Source organism: Aphis gossypii, chromosome 3, assembly GCF_020184175.1.
Source record: "Aphis gossypii isolate Hap1 chromosome 3, ASM2018417v2, whole genome shotgun sequence".
Lineage (NCBI taxonomy): Eukaryota > Metazoa > Arthropoda > Insecta > Hemiptera > Aphididae > Aphis > Aphis gossypii.
This window is the reverse complement of record NC_065532.1, coordinates 44,941,774-44,959,652: the sequence shown is the minus strand read 5'-3', so window position 1 is coordinate 44,959,652 and position 17,879 is coordinate 44,941,774. Positions and strand designations below refer to the sequence as shown.

The following is a 17,879-nucleotide window of genomic DNA, read 5'->3' as shown; positions in this document are numbered from 1 at the left end:
TATAATTATTAATAAAAAAAATTAAATTAAATTATTAATTAATAATAAAATAAATACTTATGCGTTTACGGTTTTACGTTAATAATACATTAAATTGTAGTACGTTTTCTATATTATGTATATTATGGATAATGAATATAATATGTTATCTATATTATCATTATTATGATAATTTCGTAATATCGTACATTTTTAAAGTATGATCGTGGTAACTGGTAAAGAAATGAGAATACCATCGATTACAAAAACTTAAGTAGGTATGTAAAATACTATTCAATTGTTCAATGTCACAAAATCATTTAAAAATTTTAATTATGTTAATGAGTATTGAAAAATAAATGTTAACTAAAATTAACATTAATATGATATTATTGATAAGAATACTGCTTAAAGTGATCTTTAAAAAAAAATGTATTAATTATGACTGAATACTAATAAACTAATACTATAAAAAATAAAATAATAATATAAGAGTAAGAATATACACTTTTTTATAGATGCATTCCGAGCGAAGCGAGAAAAAAAATGTTGGGCCCTTAAATATAATTCCCGGTAAGATAAAATAGCTCTATCCGCCTCTGCCTAGGTGGGTTAAGAAACTTACATTCAAAGTGCAACAGGACACTTTTTTGTTTATTGCATACTCTCCCAAGTTTTTAATGTCAAACCTTAATATCGTAGACTACAGAAAGTTAAAGTTTTAATTCAAATAGAAAATATAAGTAGGTATATAAGAAAATCTAACTTGCTAAAACTTAAAGTAAATAGTTATAGTTTCTCAATCTTTCTCAAGTACCTATTTTGTGTTTTTTTTTCAGTTCAGAAACTTTCGGGTAACCAGAATAATGACTGCAGAAAACATTCTCTCTAGGTATGCATAAATAATAAATAACCAGCGCAAACGCAACATATACAATTCACAAAAAGTAAAAAGCGCACTATATAATGATATATTAAATATCTCAAGTATAATAATTAAATATAATTATATAAATAAATGTAATTATAATTTATCACAATTATCAAAAATTGTATAAAATCCATTTTTTAATGTAATCAAAACTCCAAACTCTTACTATACTAACGTAAATACAATATGCCATAGGTACATATTATTATATAATATTAAATTGTATTTAAAAAGGGGCGCGGTGGTTAATACTTATTAATCATTATGCATTGAAAATGAAAATCACTCTCAAATATCTATTTAAGTAGTATAACTATGTATACAATTATTATAACAGAGCTGCTTGATTTATTATCATAAAATAATATATTCATATGATTTTATAATACTTTAATGTATATGGTTCAATAATTATTATTTTAATAAGTTTATAAACCTCATAATATTTCTTAAATTAAAAAAAAATTATGTAAATAAAGAAAAAGTAGATATAACCTAACCTACGCTAATTCCTTCTGTAAATGAGGAGGAAAACAAACCACAAATATTTCTTTATTTTAAACTGAAACGACGTCCTCATTTAAAACACGTATCAAATTCATCAATTACTTTCGAATTTAAAGCAATAACTTGTAGACTAAGTAGATTATGGTAGATAGGATAATAGATAATTGAAATTATCTTTGAAAAAATGTTTACCGAGTTGAAGCAGGATTGAATATAATAGATAAAAAACGACAATCGTACAAAAATTAAAATTTTATACGAGTACAGAATTTTAATTTGTAAAACAAATGTACACTTTTAAAAATAAAAATTATAGATTTACAATTTTTATGATTTTCTCGTAGTACAATAATATAAACCAGCACTACCAAAATTCAATTATGGTGGTGCAATTGCAACATTTTCACCACTCAATTCACGCCACTGGTAGCACGTTTTAGATACAATTTACTATTTATTATTACTATTTTATATATATCTTATTATCATGGTTTGTTGATACCTGTTCCATTAATAATTTTACAAATCGTAAGTTAATAAAGCATATATTAATAGTACTTACCAAGTCGAGGATATAATATAAAATATCATGATCAACCATAATACACATTTCTACTGGCATATGATTTATATTTTAATAAAACGCATTTTCAAATCACAAATAGCAAGTCGATAAATAATTAACTATGAAGTTGAAGTACCTAAACGTACTGGAACGATAAAAAATCGCCGTGCCGTCTTCCGTCTGACAACTCTTTGTGCACATATATTTTTTTCTGTTGGAATATTTTTAAGGTTATCATTTTACCCGCCAAAAAAGTGTTATCTTTGAATATGATAATAACTCTTAAAGTGTCAATATGAAATACTGTTGAATTTCAGACAACACAAAAATCCTCGACGGTTGTCAGTCACTCAATCGTCTCTTTCTCTTGTACATAATATAATTGTATAATGTACACTGGACATTGCCATGACATATTAAATCTCTTCACTTATTGTTAGTCGTCGCAAGACGATTCGAGTTACACGTCGATTCAACATTTTCGTTTCGTTACACAATTTCCGGAGCGAGTGAAAACAATGGAAAACGACTCACCGAACTTGTTTGACAGCGAACCGATATCTGTAAATTTAACTTTTCCCGAAAGCACAGGCCACGACAACGTCTTGACTGAGATACTAGAAGAAATACGTGAAGACGATCGCAAACCGTCTGTCATAGAAAATGCCAACCAGAAGACGGACTCTAATGTCAACGAACCACCTGTTGATAATATCGAATATCACACTGACGATTCGGATGACGAAAATGACCTCCCGGCCGACGATTTGCCGGTGGACGCCGATCCAGATCAGTCAACTGAATTGCAGAAAGATAATTCCCCAAATGCCAAGACAAAAGATACCCACAAAGGATTACCTCCAGGCCGCGTGAAGTTGATCATGAAAATGGACCCGGACGTCAATATAGTATCTGGTGATGCAGTGTTTCTGCTCACAAAGGCGACGGTAAGCTGCTGCACAAACACTGATTAACTTATTATTAATGACTAATTATTAAATTACATATCGTTCATTCTTTAGGAGCAATTTGTTGGGCTTTTGGCGCAACATTCTCACAAAGTGATGGTAGCTACCAACAAAAAAACATTGCAAAAAAAGCATATCGACACTGTGATTGAAGACAGTGTACCGTTTGAATTCTTAGAAGGCGCATTAGATTGGTAAAATCATTTTGATTATGTATATATTTTTCCTTTATAAATTTTGTATTATAAGAAAAATAAATTGAATATATTTATATAATAATATTGATTTGTTTAAAACAATAAAATATCACTGATAGTGATACCAAACCATCCACAGTAACATGAGTATTCCTTATTGGTTACTCATGAAGTTGGGATTCTATGAATTTTGATACTAAATTTTAGAAAATTTATTGTTTTTAAAATGATTCAGATTCAACAATTTTTTTTTAAATACAACATATATTTTATATAAGTACAACAAAAAAATAAATAAATAAAAACACAACACTGCACATAGGTAAACAGAAATAATTTTGTTTTAATCACAATTTTAAGCCATAACAATATGCGTCCATAAAAATAAATATAGATACATAATCAGTTATATCCAAATTAAAATACAATAATAATTATTATAATACAAGCATAGGTACATGGAAATGAGAAAACAAAAACCTACTTGAGCCAATTATACTTGAGGAAGACACAAAAAATTATGAGTTCTGTTATACGATTATTTTTTAAAACAAAAAATATGTAATTATATGCCAATAATTATAACATTGGTTGTTGAAAACACATTTTTATTAGGACACTATAACATTATATTTTGAAGTTTTGGTATGACATAATTAATATTTACATTATTTAAATACAATTTTATGTTATTTGGAAGTATCAAGTATTCTAACTTATCATTACATACCTACCTTGAGAATAAAAATGATTAGCATATTTTTTTTATATATGTAATTATAATTATTATAAGATGTTAAAACAAGAATAAAGTACTCAATTTCCAATTCAAAGACCTTACATAATCTCTATTCACCAACAATTTTTGCAATTTATGTTATTTGTATCCAAAAATGATTTTTTTTAATAATACATTATGCTTTTATTTTTCAGTTATAGGAGTTGTGCAGTATTAGAACTTATATTAAAATTTAGTTTTGTGGAAAATTTCTAATGCTTAATTGGAATCTAACAGTCTACGATAACAAACATATCACATTTATAAAAAGCAAATAATTAATCATAAGGCTTCACATCAATAATTAAAAACTTTTTAAAAAACCTACCACTATAAAATACAATTAAATGTTACAAAATTAACATTTAATATAATATAACCCAATATTTATCAAGTTTTTAGTCTTATAAATGATTAATTAACAAATTATTTAGAAATAATACCATATATCATACTTTTAAAAATTGTAGGACTTATGGTAGGTATAAAAATTTAATTCTATAATAATAATCATCACAATATCAAACTAGTATATTATAGTATAGTATTATAATGATTTATTATTGAGATAAGCACAAATTTTATTTTAAAATGTTCACAATACATAATTTAAAAATTATACTAAAGTGATTATTTATTATTACTGCAATAATGAAACATTTGTTTATATGTGTATATGCATATATACCTATTCTAATGTTTAGTACAATTCATTAAAGAAATACCACACAGCTAACTAAATAACTGTGTAACAACATGTAAATAATATAAATAAGACTTAAGGACAGTTTTATCAAGTTTAGTTCTTAAAATTAATTGTTTGTGAAACCTTATAATTTCTTTCAATCTAAATTATTTTGAGGTGAAATTAAAACAAAATACCTAATTTATTCACATCAAAATTAACCACAGCCATTATTTTCTTTTAATACTTTAAAAGAACAAAAAGTATTTTAGAATTTGGCACACAAATAATTTTAATGATATAAACACTCATTGGATAATGGATGTTTATTTCTATTAAGTATACTCTAGTAATAATAGTCATAATATATTAAATATTTAATAATACATCCAATATTTATCAAAATTATTTTTAATTTTAGTTGTCAACTTTATTCCAAGTTTTAAAATACTTTTTATTGCTTCAATAATACAATCACTTTGAATAACAAAAATTAATAGAATCCCAACTGTACGGCTAAATAATGTACAATAATACAGTCATCAATATGTCTTAAAAATAAAATATTTATTAATTATTGCTTTAAGTTGAAAAGTATAGTATAATATTTATGATAATCGTATATTAATTTAATTTAAATTAGGTATAGTATATTAATGTAATGGTGGTGATCAAGCACAAACGCGTGGGGGTTTTGGGTGTTTACACCCCCTCCTCCCCCCGGGAAATATCAGGAACAAAAAATATATTATTAGTTATAAAACTTTACCGTGGTTTGTAAATTGACGTAATATTGACGAAAATGATCTACAATGAAACCATAGAAGATATAATGGCCAAAGTACCAAGACGTCTATATATTATTTTATAATGTACCTGAAATAAATACAATATAAATAACTAGTACCCAATTCAAAATAAGACCGTGACCCGGCGGCAACCAGTTTTCATCTGTGACGGTCAGACGTTTAGTCCCTCACCTATTCAAACAATTCCGATCGGGTATGCTAGCGCTGCAGAACAAAGTCACACTCATGCACACAACTTGGCCACCAGGTCACTGCCTTATTTTTAATTGGGTATAGTACGATATTTATGAACTTTTTCAAACCCCTTCCTCCACCAATTTTTTCCTTGTGTTCGTGCCTGGTGGAGATTGATTGTATTAGGTAATTATATAATTTTAATAATAAAAGTTATGAATATTTTGTGTATAGTTAACTTTAAAATATTAAAAGTTATAGCAGCAAAGTGCACTTAAATATTAGTCTTTGGTAAGGGTGCCAACACTTGAAGTTCTGATTTACAATTTGTCACCAAATTAATATAACCAGGATTTTTTATTAATATGAAGTAAATAATTCATTATTCGCTGTGGTTGACTTTGACATAAAATAATAAATACGGAGTTAATGCTGAGTTCTTGGATGATTTAGATTCTAAAATTTGTGTTAATTGTGCAACCGACATAGTTCTTACTGTTTCATCATCACACTCTAACCACATGCTATCTCCACCTTCTGAGTTATCTAATATTCTTACACCGCAGCATTCTAGACTACGGCACCACCGTCCTAACGAAGAAACTTTTCCTGAATCATCAATTGAATCACTTGATTGACTATTAGGAGCTCCTGAAGATGTTTTCGAAGATATTTTTAAAAATCGAAAAAGACCATTTGATATTGATGATTTTTTATAATTTGCTGGTAAAGTACCATTGGGTGTGACGGAAAGACTTCCAGTCTTGCGTCGATCACGAGGACAGTTGATATACTCATCAAGGTTGTCCTGAGCCTTAACATATGCGACATAATGCCCAGAAGCAATTGTAGCACCCAAATGCATTATTATGGCATATAGCTGGTAACTATGTGCTCGAGTTTGTTGTTGTGAATTGAGAGATAAACACTCTTCACAAAAACACTCCAATGTTAAAGGAGTTGGCATGTGTTCGTTTACTTTTGACACAACAGCTCTAAAAATGAATTTATTAATTGATATTTATTTTTATACACATGTATGCTCCTAATTTATGAGCTAATGAACAATTATAAATATATACCTATAGTTGGTGCAAAATCGTTTTAAATGTAATGTCAGTAATCGAGGTAAACTTTCATAACCAACACTTCGTTTAGCTTCATTATATCGACAACACTGTTCACACCAATATTTGTCAGTGTCTTGTAAATATTCTTCAGTTACTATTGCAGAATGATACAATTTGTTTACACTATCATAATCTAGAATGTATATATAATTAATATAAATGAAATAAATATGAAAATAATCAACAAACCATATGGGTTGAATTCATTTTCAGGTGATATGTCTCCATTAGTTAAACCATTTATAGGAACACAGATATCACAAAAACTCTCTTTCCGTTCTGTAACAAATTCACATTCTAAACATGTGGTGCGAAGTAAAGATACACCTTGAAAATCATCAAACATTGATGTACTACTACTACTACTACTACTGCTGCCACTAGGAATGCTTTCATTTTCATCAGATTGGACAGCATTTGTAGTTCCATTAACTACATACATTTGTTTGTCATCTAAAAAAATTATTTAGGTAGTAAATTCTTTAGAATTTTCATGATTTATGATTAACTTTTGTACCAGCAAAATTGTCATTTTCGGATAAAACCACTTTATCACTAGGAATATTAACATTGGGCGGAAGATTACCATTGACTGGCCGTGTTTTACTACTGGATGCAATTTTTAAAGACTTTCGTACTTGTCCAGAAAATTTTTTCAATTTGTTAGGTGCAACAGGTTGAATGACTGGGGCAGGTGCAACAAAACAATTCACTTGAGCAGAATGCTGCATGACTAATTTACATCCTTCTCGAATATTATCTAACAAGCAGACAAGAAGTTCATGGGCATCATGTTGCTGATTTCCTTCGAAAATTGGGTTGACATCTCTATTAACATTTAACACAACATTGAAATAGAATTAAAATTAATAATATTTATAAAAACATTTATAATTTATTATTACCTTAAAGATTGCAAAAATACTTCAGGTTGATATGGATCTGAACTATCTTTGAGCTCACAATTATGTAATGCTTCAAATACTTGGTGAAGACGTTCAGTAACTTGTATAATTTTTAAATCATTCATACTAACATTTAATGATGATTGAAAGTTCCACATTTTGCTGCTGACTGAGCTCGTACTTCTGCCCAGAGAAGAGCATTTTCCCTGTGAAAAATTAAATAAAATGACATGAAGAAATTAAATTTTACAAAATATTAAAATAAATATATTTGCTTAAGCCTGGTACCTTGAGTCCGTTTGTTGACCGCCCCGTGATCTCTTGTAACTCAGTGATTAGGTGATGAAGATTGTGCAAAAATGAAGGTGCAAATCTTAATGTGTATAAAACACTATTTAGAAAACAGGTGTTACCAAGATTGCATAAAGTTGCCACACCAGGGGATCCATTACTTTCATTGTCACAAGAACAGTTTATTTGCTGCTGCTGTTGTTGCTGCTGCAGTTGTTGCTGTTGCTTGATATGCCGAATAACTTTAAAGAAAATTAAAATAATATAAATTGTCTGTAGTAGAATGTAAATTTACATTTCATAACGCATTATTTTAATAAAATTATTATATTCATCTAAATTAACAAATTAATTATTTAATACAAATAAACTATTATTATTTAAAAGCCTTCAAAAGGATAAGAATTTTTATTTTTTACTAAGTTTGAATTTAAAATTAAACCTCAAATTAAAACATTCAACACACTAAATAAGATTTTCTTTATATCAGTAGACATACAAAATATACTACTAACAATGATTTAGATAACACTAAAAATAATATAAACCTAAATTAACACCAAATGGAAGAAGTTTTATAATATTTATTTTTTTTTTTTAATTGATTTAAATATTTAAACCATAACACTTAATTTAAGTCTTTAATTGTCTTGGCATTCATACTTCCTTCTACTCTTCTTAAACATATTATATACCTACTATATATTGGAAATAAATTAACTTCAATAAATTTTGAAGTAATAATTATTAAATGTCTTAAAAAAATTTAAAAATATCTTTTAACTTTTTAAAGTGATAAAATAGTTTTGTATTGATGATAAAATAATGACTTTCATTATGTTAGTATGTATCATTTTACTTGAATACATACATTTTACTTAAAAACTATACTACATTTTATATTAATTGCTTATTAAGCCACATTACATAAAATGTAAAGACACTTTCAATTAACTATTTTGACGAATTTAAGCTAATTATAAGATTGACGTATAATATATAAATAGGTATTAAGATTTGTTATAATAGTTAAGTGCATAGGATTTTTCAATAAGATATTTTTTTACAGAACGTGTATAAAGATAAAAAAAAATACTAAATGGGGTTAATAATATATATATTTATTCATTTAAAAGTAAAATATTTACCAGCCAATCAATAAAATTATAAGATAAATTTGTTTATAGATAAATAACAAGATTATAAATTATGAATAATAATAAATAATATTGGAATGTAAATAATAAAGTAAGTTTATTAGATTATAATAATAAAGTTTATAAGGAATGCTTAAAATCTACATGCAATAATTTTACAACTTGGTTAATATCACTAAAATAAAAGAACGCTGAAAATATTAAGTTATGATAAAAAATTATATAACACTATTGATCCTTTTTTTCTATGTTAACCTCATTTTCATCATCTTCATGACCATCAGTATCATCAACTGTATCGACAGGTTCATTAAATGCTTGTTTTACATAACTATAAATTATCAATTGTACAATAATAACAGCAAAAACAACGGATATAGCTATAACTCTATATCCTTGGATATTTAGAACTTGACCAAGAAAATATTTCATAGAAAAAAATCCAATAAAAGGTACAGTAAACATTAGAAAACTGTAACCTAATAAATACCACATAACGTGGCTTTCGAAGTCTGGTTCCATATTAAAAAATTATAGAATCAATCAATAATGAAAGTACAATACAGACTTATTGAACAGCAATTGTTTACAACTAAAATAAATTATTTAACTGCGAACAATTCAGAAATTGCAAATAGCAATATTTTAAGTTAACAAAACTTGATTGAAAAATTGTAAACTTCAGTTACCAGGCTGATCAAGAGGTGATGCCATCGGATTAAGTTGAGAGAGTGCATAGGATTTAGATTGTAGTTGCCTGGATGCTGATAAACACAACTTCTTGCGAGGTGGCTGTTCAGCTGTCTCTGCTGACGATAAAACTGTCATTTTTCTTAACCCTGAAATATATAATAACAATCTATTAGCAATGATGGAATTGAACTAGTATAGACAAGCCTGTTAAGTTGAATTGAACCATGAACTCATATTTTATCAAACTAAAAAACTTCTCAACAGGTAGATAGCTTTTATCTAAGAAACCAGTAATAATTTAAAAATTGGTTACAATTTATTCTTTGAGACTTCATCATTAAGCAAGATCCAGAAATTTATTAGGCTAATGGTCTATTTCCTGTTCAATTACAGTTTACTTAATTCCTTAGTTACATACATGCATAGAATAAGTCAAATAAGTCAAATTCACTAGTGAAAATCAAATACAACATTAACCGCGGGTACTGATAGTAAGGCGAAATACTATCAATGGTTCAGCAGCGATATCGAATTCGGCCGACCACACAAACAGTTGAAGTCTTTCGTTTTCGCACGAATTTGTAAAAAAGTATCCAAAGGGGCGGATGGCGTGATAATATTTTAACGACTACCAATTGAGATTGTAGAGTATATAGAATTACAGCGACAATATCGTAGTGGTCGATTTACACTCACCAATCGGACATAGGAGATTTCATGGAAATAACGTGTGTGCATAGAAAGAATCCGCGGTGATCGTTTTCAAATGTCACCGAACCAAAACAGCTAGCGCGCGTTTAGTGTTCTAAGGCGCGTCTGGCGAACGGAGATCGGGAGATCAGCACTTGCGTTCTTTAATCCAGCAGTAGCTCTTCTCGGTTTTACTATCGAGTAGGTATCTGCTCACAACCACTTCACCTAAGACTGTGTCAACGAGACGATTATCACGGGCGAACCGACGACACGGGCTGGTCCACCATTTTGTCGTGTTAACACAACTTTGTACTTACACAGTTACACAACACCGACAATAATTAGTGCGTGCGGGCACCTGGCTGCCGGGGAATGGGGATAGCACCTCTGGAGGAAAAACCTTCTGGAGGTATTTCCGAAGACCGTCCACCGCGATTAAAGATAGTATTATCTATGTGGTCCACCCACCCGTCGGATTTTCACACAAATATATATCTGTGGATTTTCACGATCTCTCGCGCCGCAGATTGCGATTGCACATCTTATTCAATTTCACGACCAGTAACGGTTGAGATTACAGACTTCTATTCTAACTAGATAAGGAACTCGTATATTATTTATATTATTAACATTGAAGCTCGTGTATCAGTTTCCGCCATGTTTTCGGTTGGCAAAACATTACATTTCCTATAAACATGTATTAGGAATAACATCGTTTTCAATGGTAAAATATAGAAATAAATGAAAAATGATTTCTATAAAATATTCTTAATTTTTTTAAACAACAGGTTTAGACATCATAAAATACAATACAACGTAATTAATATTTACCATTTAAAATACCATATAATGCCAACCGAAAAACCTGGCTTCAATATTGATAGCAGGAGTTCGCTATCTAGTTCTTTATTGAAATCTGTGGTTGAGATCTATACAGAATCTTTACAGAATATAATAATATTATGTAAATCAAATATCTTGGCCAATCCTAAGACAGTTTTTAAATTTACTCGTTTTGGACAGACGTACCCGCGAATATTTGAACTCCCTCGGGCAGAGTACGGCGCTTATCACTTTGTATTTTATTTCTCCATGATGCGTGCAGACATACGGTGTTAAGTCCCCCTCCACTTTTCGGGACACGAGTCTTTTTCAGGTTATAGTGCGTTTGTTTACTGTACGATAATTCCTCTTTTTACTCTTACTGTTCGCCGTTGTCGTCGAACGATTTGATTTTCGTCAACGTTTCAACGCACTTCAAAGGTATGTATTTTCGTTTAGAATTCACATTTAGTTTTTAAAAACAACTCTGTACCCTTTACTGTGGCCATTAATGTGAGATTAACCGCGAAACGTTCTCCAAATCAAAGGATCGGATCGGATAAAAATTCAAAACCGTGTATTGTTTTGCCTGTTTTAGATGCCAGAGGCGTCCGCTAAAAAAGCCAGTAAATCGGCCGCAAAGGTCAAAACTGAAAAAGTCGTTGAATCTGCCGACAAAGAAAAGAAAGTAGTTAAACAGAAAAGGCGCCAGAAGAGGCCCTACGGACGTTTGTACTCTAGGGCAGTGTTCACAGGTTTCCGCAGAGGACTCCGCAATCAACACGAAAACACCGCTCTACTTAAAGTTGACGGATGTGATTCCAAAGCCGACTCTTGGTTTTATGTTGGAAAACGTGTCGCTTATGTCTACAGGGTATGTATTACTTGATTTTAATTTTTAATACTTTGTACAATTTCTTAATAATTTACAAGTCATGATGACTTGTATTTAGTATCCTTAATATCCAAAAAGCATTTAATATTTACTTATATCTGTATATATACTACATTTACAAGATAGTATCTGATATTACTAATAGTGTCAAATTATTTTAATTAAATTTAACAATGCCAACATGTCTCGAATATATGACATTTTTTAACTACCTACATTTTCCGATAATATTGAAATTTTACCTATTTCTAACCTTTTTTTTTTTTAGTTTTTATGATTATAAATTGATTTGTAAATCACAAATTGTCCACTTAAAATAATTTAAACTTAATTTCTGTTTCCAGGCCAAGCGATTAGTGTCAGTCCCTGGACGCCCAAAGAAGAAGTCCAAGGTCCGCGCTATTTGGGGCAAAGTAACCCGTCCCCATGGTGCCACAGGATCTGTACGAGCCAAATTTAAGACCAACCTTCCCGCTAAAGCAATGGGTCATCGTGTCAGGATTGTAAGCATTTTTTTCTTAAAACATTCTAGAATTAATTTAACTGCTATGTATTAGCTACGTAAGTTAATCTGAATCAAATAATTCTATGCTGAGTTGAATACTGGGTTCCTCAAACAATCTATAATTCATATTTATGTAGGGATAACAAACCCTAATTAACTTGTGAGCAATGAGTATATCCCTATGTTAGATTCAAATCCAATATAAACCAATGAAAATGACCAATTTTAATTCTTTTTTCTTTTGACCATTACAAGTATATTCACAAATTATTTTACTTAATTTTTGAAAAATTAACTGAGTTTAAATAAGATGAATAAATTTTAGTTTAACACATCCCATATTTTTAAATATAAATATTGTAATTCTATAGTCTAACAATTTTTTTTTGTTTTTGTTTCAGATGTTGTATCCTTCTCGTATATAAGCTATTGTAATACAATTGACAATTTTCAGTTAACAAAAAAATAAAAAAAAATTAAAAAAATTGTATAATTCTGTATTTTTATTTATTTTACTATTAGTTTATATCATACAAAATAACTGTTAAGATTATCAAGGTATCATGGTATAAATCGGACAATTTTTCCAGCTTATAATTTTACTTGCCATTGGATTATAACCGTGTTTGACTAAAATGGCTGATAATTTTAAGGTTTCTGGTGCTGCAATTCCGTTTTGACGTGTTACTACTACAGTCCACATGTGTAATGAGTCTGATCCTTTTTTACCACAAAACGCCAATATCAAATGTGCGTCAGGATCTGCATCAATTATAGTTGCAGTTATTTCTCCTATACAAAATCATAAATATTAAATAATGGATTAATAATAATGATTAATATTAGGTTGTAGAATATTGTTAATATTTAATAGAGTACCTCCTAGTGGACTTTGTATTGACCAAATTCCTACTTCATTTTCTATTGTTGGCAATTCAATAACAGCACTGTGGTCACCAATTAATAATGGATTATCAATGTTCCATACTTGTCTCAATGTGGTTTTATTATATCGCAAAAGTTCACCATGAATACAAACACCATCTTCAACAAATTCTTCATGTTCTGATTCTATCACCATTATAGCCAAAAACCATTTTCCCAATAACTGCAAAATTCATTTTGCCGATTATTTCGTTATAAAATTATATTATTTTTAATATTTAATTTTTTCCTTTTTACCTGATCGATGTTGACTTTTTTGAAAGGTGTAATTTTTGGACATGGTTTTAGTGCTTGATCATCATCAATAGGTACACCATGTGTTGAACATACATAGATAATTAAGTGTAATGTAACTAAGTACAAAGAGTCCATTTTGCCTTGAGAGCATAGAAGCGAATGCTTAAACCGCAATACAGTATCTGGTGAGTTAACCATTCATTGTGTAGGTAGTTTGAACTTAACGAGATTAAATTTACCCTTTAAGTAGGTTAAATTATATCATTTTATTTTTAAAGAATTATCAAAATTTTATACTTCCTGTCATACACAGACACTGATAAAGTGAAATGACAATCAAGTACTATAAATTATTATTATTCATTTTAATTTTTGCTTTTAAATAGAAAACATTTTTTTTTTACATCAGTCTTAATATCTCAATAAGTCAATGCCTCAGTAAACCCCTCCTCTTATAACAATAAAAGTATTGCCCACTCAAATATATTACCAAGGTTAGAAATGTAAACATTCAATTATTTTTAAATTATAGTAGTAAATTATCTACATACAAAAAAATTTGAATTCACTATGATAAACAAATTGCGTATTAATGTTATGTATTTACATAGTTATTACCAATAATTTACTTCTAAATTAAGCATGTCAATTATGAAAATTGTTAAGAACCTGAATGACCAAAATCTAAAAAAGAATTTTTAGAAACCTTTATTCAATTTGATAGTTGTCTTTTATTGTATTATAAACAGAAGTATAAAAGTATATTATACATGCTATACTACTTACCTAGTTTGTACTTAAGGATATCAAAATTCACAGTAGTTTTTTTATAATCAAAAAAAATTAAAATGTCAACAAATATTTATTATCATTCTATAATAAAATTTAAGTATATTTGAGCTATGTATAAACATGATACATTTTCAATTGTTTTTAGTTTTATTTTCTATAAATAACAATAAAAAATTATTCATTGAGTCAAAATCCTTGAAAATAGTGTGTATGTATATATATCAGTACAATTTTTATTTATTTCAATTAGAAGTTCCAATTTCAAAGAAATTTGTTATAATCATAAAAAAACATGCTAACTATTTTATAATTATGTATAATACAAGATTTTTTATTAGTAGATCATACTGAAACCATAAAATTTAAACAATAGGTTTAATATGATAAAAAAATATAGTACTATAATTAAATGACAATATTATAAATTCCATATTTTCAGAAAAAAAAGTAGTCAAAATAATGTAATAATAAAAGTAAAATAAAGACCAATAGCAACATATATCAATCAAAAAACATTATCATAAAACAGTAGATTGCCAACATGGGTTATCAAATCTTTTGAAATAACCTAAACACTAAGTATTTGAATGTTAAAGTTTAGTTTGTGAGTACAAGTATTTATTATTTTATTACCAAAATTATTATTACAGACATAACCATATTTTTGCTAATGCTATAATACATCACATAAAGCCTCACAGACTACAATGAAGCAAAATTAACTATATTTTTAATTAAAATTATTTATTCATTTTCCCTGAATTTCGACAATGTTATTAACAAGTTTTCAGAATATAAATTGAGAAAATGTATAGGATCTTTCCAATGATGGTTAACTTACAAGTTTAATTTTATAAAAGTATAATTAATATCAAAAATAGTTTTTTAAAAAATTTTTATACTTTTTAGTTTGTGCAACTATAATATAAATATAACATTATTATACAAGGATACTCAAAAATGTAATGTTCTTGTATATTAAATAATTATATTATGACCAATACAATTATATTTAATGATTTAGGTGAATTGGTAAATTTGAATCTGTATGCATGTAGCATATTAAGTGACAAACATATACCTCACTTTACTATAACATATATTTGTCACAACTACTTTCAATAACATTATATCAAGGATGAAAAGAACCAATAGGCTCAGTGCTCTGCAAAAAAAATATTTTTAACCCTATGCAGGTTGGATTGTTCTGTACCAGACAGGTGTAAATAATGATAGCGGCCCAGTCTGACCCTGCATTATATTAATAGAAATATTGACGACTAAAAAGACTACTCTGGAATCTGAAAGAAAATTAATTCCACTAATGAACCGTAATACATAAATATCAAAAAATCAAATGAAACATCATTCAACATTTTGGTTTTAATTTATTTTTTACAAAAGATAAATACATTGGCTCACAGACTTTATTATTGACATTTTTTTACTAAGTGACAGGATTTTAAGGAAAAACATGTAGTACCATCTTGGTAATTTGGTATTTAAGATTTATGAAAATTATAAATGTAATTTTCCACATCTTATTTTTTTTTAATACAATAACATTTTTATTTTATAATTTTATTGTAGAATACGAAACATACATAATATGTATGACACTTCAGCTTACTTATTTTAATAAAAACTATTGTTATATCTTGATAAACAATATAATATTTTTAATAAACATTTTTCTGGATATATGAATATATAATAAATAATTTGAAATGGAATGTTAAAATAAAAGTGATCAATCTAACAATAAAAACAAATGATAAAATAATTTGGTAAATGAATTTATCATACATCCTCAGGATTAAACATTCCCTATAATCAAAAAAAACAATTAGACATCCAATGTAAATAGAAAATTACAAAAATCAAACACGGTACTTACTTTGGCACGACGCAAAATTGAATCTTTACTAGCGTCATATGGGTGATCCTTGGAAGGAATTTCAAGGACGGCTGGGATCGGTTGCGTGTGTCCCTCAATTACATGACGAATCATTTCAGCAACCTATTAAAAGTTTAAACAAAATGCTTTTCATATCAAATGTGAAAACATCATTACTATAGATTTATTGCTTACATTTTGGTTGATGAGTATTATGTCAATGTCATCCCGTTTGACAAACCCTTTAAAGCATTCTTCAATATCAATTATTGCTGTGTCTAAATAACAACAAAAATACATTTAAACCAGTTTCATTGTCTTTTAATATAATAATTACTTTTGTCAACAACCATAAAATTCGAGTGTCTGTGTTTATTTATTTCACCGATACCGCCCAACAAGAAACCAACACATGTGTCCTAGAACGAAAACAAAACGTAAATATGTTTGCAGGACATTATTTACTGCAGAAAATCGAAAAAACATAGTATTATACATTCATCAACCCAAAAGGGCGGGTCTCCTGTACGTTTATCGTGTATAGTAATGCAGCAATTACTTTTGTAACTATACTTACTTCGTCTCCAATCACAGCCAATAATTTACCCTTAACTGCAGAGTGCATGGCCATTTTTAATAATATGATTATTTATTTCGGTATAATAATATTCTAAACACGAGATCGTTGACAAAAACTCTTCCCAATTCAGATAGTATTATAGTAATTTTACAGTTCACACTCGAGCGTAAAAGAGAGAAAGCCTTTATCATCTATTCATTTTTGACTGATAATATCAAACAAACATATGATTTTATCATTATCCTCACAGAACAATTATATGATAATATGTGATAATTGATAACAACTCGTGTCTGCCCGGCGCCCAACAACATGGTTAATAGAATACATATATATCTTTGCTCATCACCACGAATTTATTAAAGGCTATTTCACACAAATACACAATATGATCTGATCGGTCTGACACTACTCCGACAGAATAATTTAGGTCGTGTGTAGACGTGTCATATGACAAACATCCTGTCGGATGACCGAGCCATCCTACCGCCCGACAAAACATAGGTACGAACACTTTTGGTAAAAAATTTCAACTGACCAAGTCGTTGGAGAAGTTTGAGATGTGCCGTCTGTATGCAACTCCTGATTTGGTCAAGCCATCTGTCGTCCCAACCAGATCTTATTTTGTGTAGCAGCCGATATATTTTAATTTATGTCCATCGCCAAGACGTACGAGGCCCTGAATCAAGAACTAAGATGTGGATTATTAAATGAAAAATAAACCAATATTATTTATTTAGTCAT

The 17,879-nt window shown here is 28.5% G+C and overlaps 5 protein-coding genes across 5 annotated transcripts; 2 read left to right on the top strand and 3 right to left on the bottom strand.

The window, feature by feature from the left end:
- Positions 1-2,281: 2,281 nt before the first annotated feature.
- On the top strand, positions 2,282-3,229 carry LOC114128351 (uncharacterized). Its single transcript, XM_027992848.2, has 2 exons — positions 2,282-2,929; positions 3,005-3,229. Exons 1-2 carry the CDS (start codon positions 2,501-2,503, stop codon positions 3,146-3,148), a joined length of 573 nt encoding a protein of 190 aa, XP_027848649.1. The 5' UTR covers positions 2,282-2,500; the 3' UTR covers positions 3,149-3,229.
- Positions 3,230-5,345: 2,116 nt separating this feature from the next.
- Positions 5,346-10,933, bottom strand: LOC114128377 (ubiquitin carboxyl-terminal hydrolase 1). The gene is made up of 8 exons (XM_027992886.2): positions 10,466-10,933; positions 9,766-9,915; positions 7,917-8,161; positions 7,629-7,834; positions 7,241-7,551; positions 6,913-7,176; positions 6,676-6,856; positions 5,346-6,588 (listed from the first exon to the last, which is right to left on the bottom strand). The coding sequence occupies exons 2-8, from the start codon at positions 9,902-9,904 to the stop codon at positions 5,976-5,978; spliced, it is 1,959 nt and encodes a 652-aa protein (XP_027848687.1). The 5' UTR covers positions 9,905-9,915; positions 10,466-10,933; the 3' UTR covers positions 5,346-5,975.
- Positions 10,934-11,563: 630 nt separating this feature from the next.
- On the top strand, positions 11,564-13,177 carry LOC114128379 (60S ribosomal protein L35a). The gene is made up of 4 exons (XM_027992888.2): positions 11,564-11,725; positions 11,883-12,158; positions 12,524-12,682; positions 13,086-13,177. Exons 2-4 carry the CDS (start codon positions 11,883-11,885, stop codon positions 13,107-13,109), a joined length of 459 nt encoding a protein of 152 aa, XP_027848689.1. The 5' UTR covers positions 11,564-11,725; the 3' UTR covers positions 13,110-13,177.
- LOC114128378 (uncharacterized) lies at positions 13,170-14,442 on the bottom strand. Its single transcript, XM_027992887.2, has 3 exons — positions 13,867-14,442; positions 13,564-13,792; positions 13,170-13,476 (listed from the first exon to the last, which is right to left on the bottom strand). The coding sequence occupies exons 1-3, from the start codon at positions 14,062-14,064 to the stop codon at positions 13,238-13,240; spliced, it is 666 nt and encodes a 221-aa protein (XP_027848688.1). The 5' UTR covers positions 14,065-14,442; the 3' UTR covers positions 13,170-13,237.
- Positions 14,443-16,026: 1,584 nt separating this feature from the next.
- Positions 16,027-17,323, bottom strand: LOC114128354 (V-type proton ATPase subunit F). The gene is made up of 5 exons (XM_027992854.2): positions 17,133-17,323; positions 16,893-16,974; positions 16,751-16,833; positions 16,556-16,678; positions 16,027-16,485 (listed from the first exon to the last, which is right to left on the bottom strand). The coding sequence occupies exons 1-5, from the start codon at positions 17,184-17,186 to the stop codon at positions 16,459-16,461; spliced, it is 369 nt and encodes a 122-aa protein (XP_027848655.1). The 5' UTR covers positions 17,187-17,323; the 3' UTR covers positions 16,027-16,458.
- Positions 17,324-17,879: the final 556 nt, after the last annotated feature.

Bases quoted from the DNA above. Each gene is read 5' to 3' on its own strand.
- LOC114128379 (XM_027992888.2), top strand. From the start codon at position 11,883: ATGCCAGAGGCGTCCGCTAAAAAAGCCAGTAAATCGGCCGCAAAGGTC. The intron at 12,159-12,523 runs GTATGTATTACT...TTCTGTTTCCAG, and splicing joins GTGTCGCTTATGTCTACAGG to GCCAAGCGATTAGTGTCAGT. The intron at 12,683-13,085 runs GTAAGCATTTTT...TTTTTGTTTCAG, and splicing joins TGGGTCATCGTGTCAGGATT to ATGTTGTATCCTTCTCGTAT.
- LOC114128354 (XM_027992854.2), bottom strand. From the start codon at position 17,186: ATGGCCATGCACTCTGCAGTTAAGGGTAAATTATTGGCTGTGATTGGA. The intron at 16,679-16,750 runs GTAAGCAATAAA...AACTTTTAATAG, and splicing joins TAATACTCATCAACCAAAAT to GTTGCTGAAATGATTCGTCA. The intron at 16,486-16,555 runs GTAAGTACCGTG...TTTTGATTATAG, and splicing joins CAATTTTGCGTCGTGCCAAA to GGAATGTTTAATCCTGAGGA.
- LOC114128378 (XM_027992887.2), bottom strand. From the start codon at position 14,064: ATGGTTAACTCACCAGATACTGTATTGCGGTTTAAGCATTCGCTTCTA. The intron at 13,793-13,866 runs GTAAAAAGGAAA...TGAATTTTGCAG, and splicing joins AAAAAGTCAACATCGATCAG to TTATTGGGAAAATGGTTTTT. The intron at 13,477-13,563 runs GTACTCTATTAA...GATTTTGTATAG, and splicing joins AATACAAAGTCCACTAGGAG to GAGAAATAACTGCAACTATA.
- LOC114128351 (XM_027992848.2), top strand. From the start codon at position 2,501: ATGGAAAACGACTCACCGAACTTGTTTGACAGCGAACCGATATCTGTA. The intron at 2,930-3,004 runs GTAAGCTGCTGC...TTCATTCTTTAG, and splicing joins TTCTGCTCACAAAGGCGACG to GAGCAATTTGTTGGGCTTTT.
- LOC114128377 (XM_027992886.2), bottom strand. From the start codon at position 9,904: ATGACAGTTTTATCGTCAGCAGAGACAGCTGAACAGCCACCTCGCAAG. The intron at 7,552-7,628 runs GTAATAATAAAT...AAATGTTAATAG, and splicing joins GTATTTTTGCAATCTTTAAG to AGATGTCAACCCAATTTTCG. The intron at 6,589-6,675 runs GTATATATTTAT...ATTCATTTTTAG, and splicing joins CGATTTTGCACCAACTATAG to AGCTGTTGTGTCAAAAGTAA.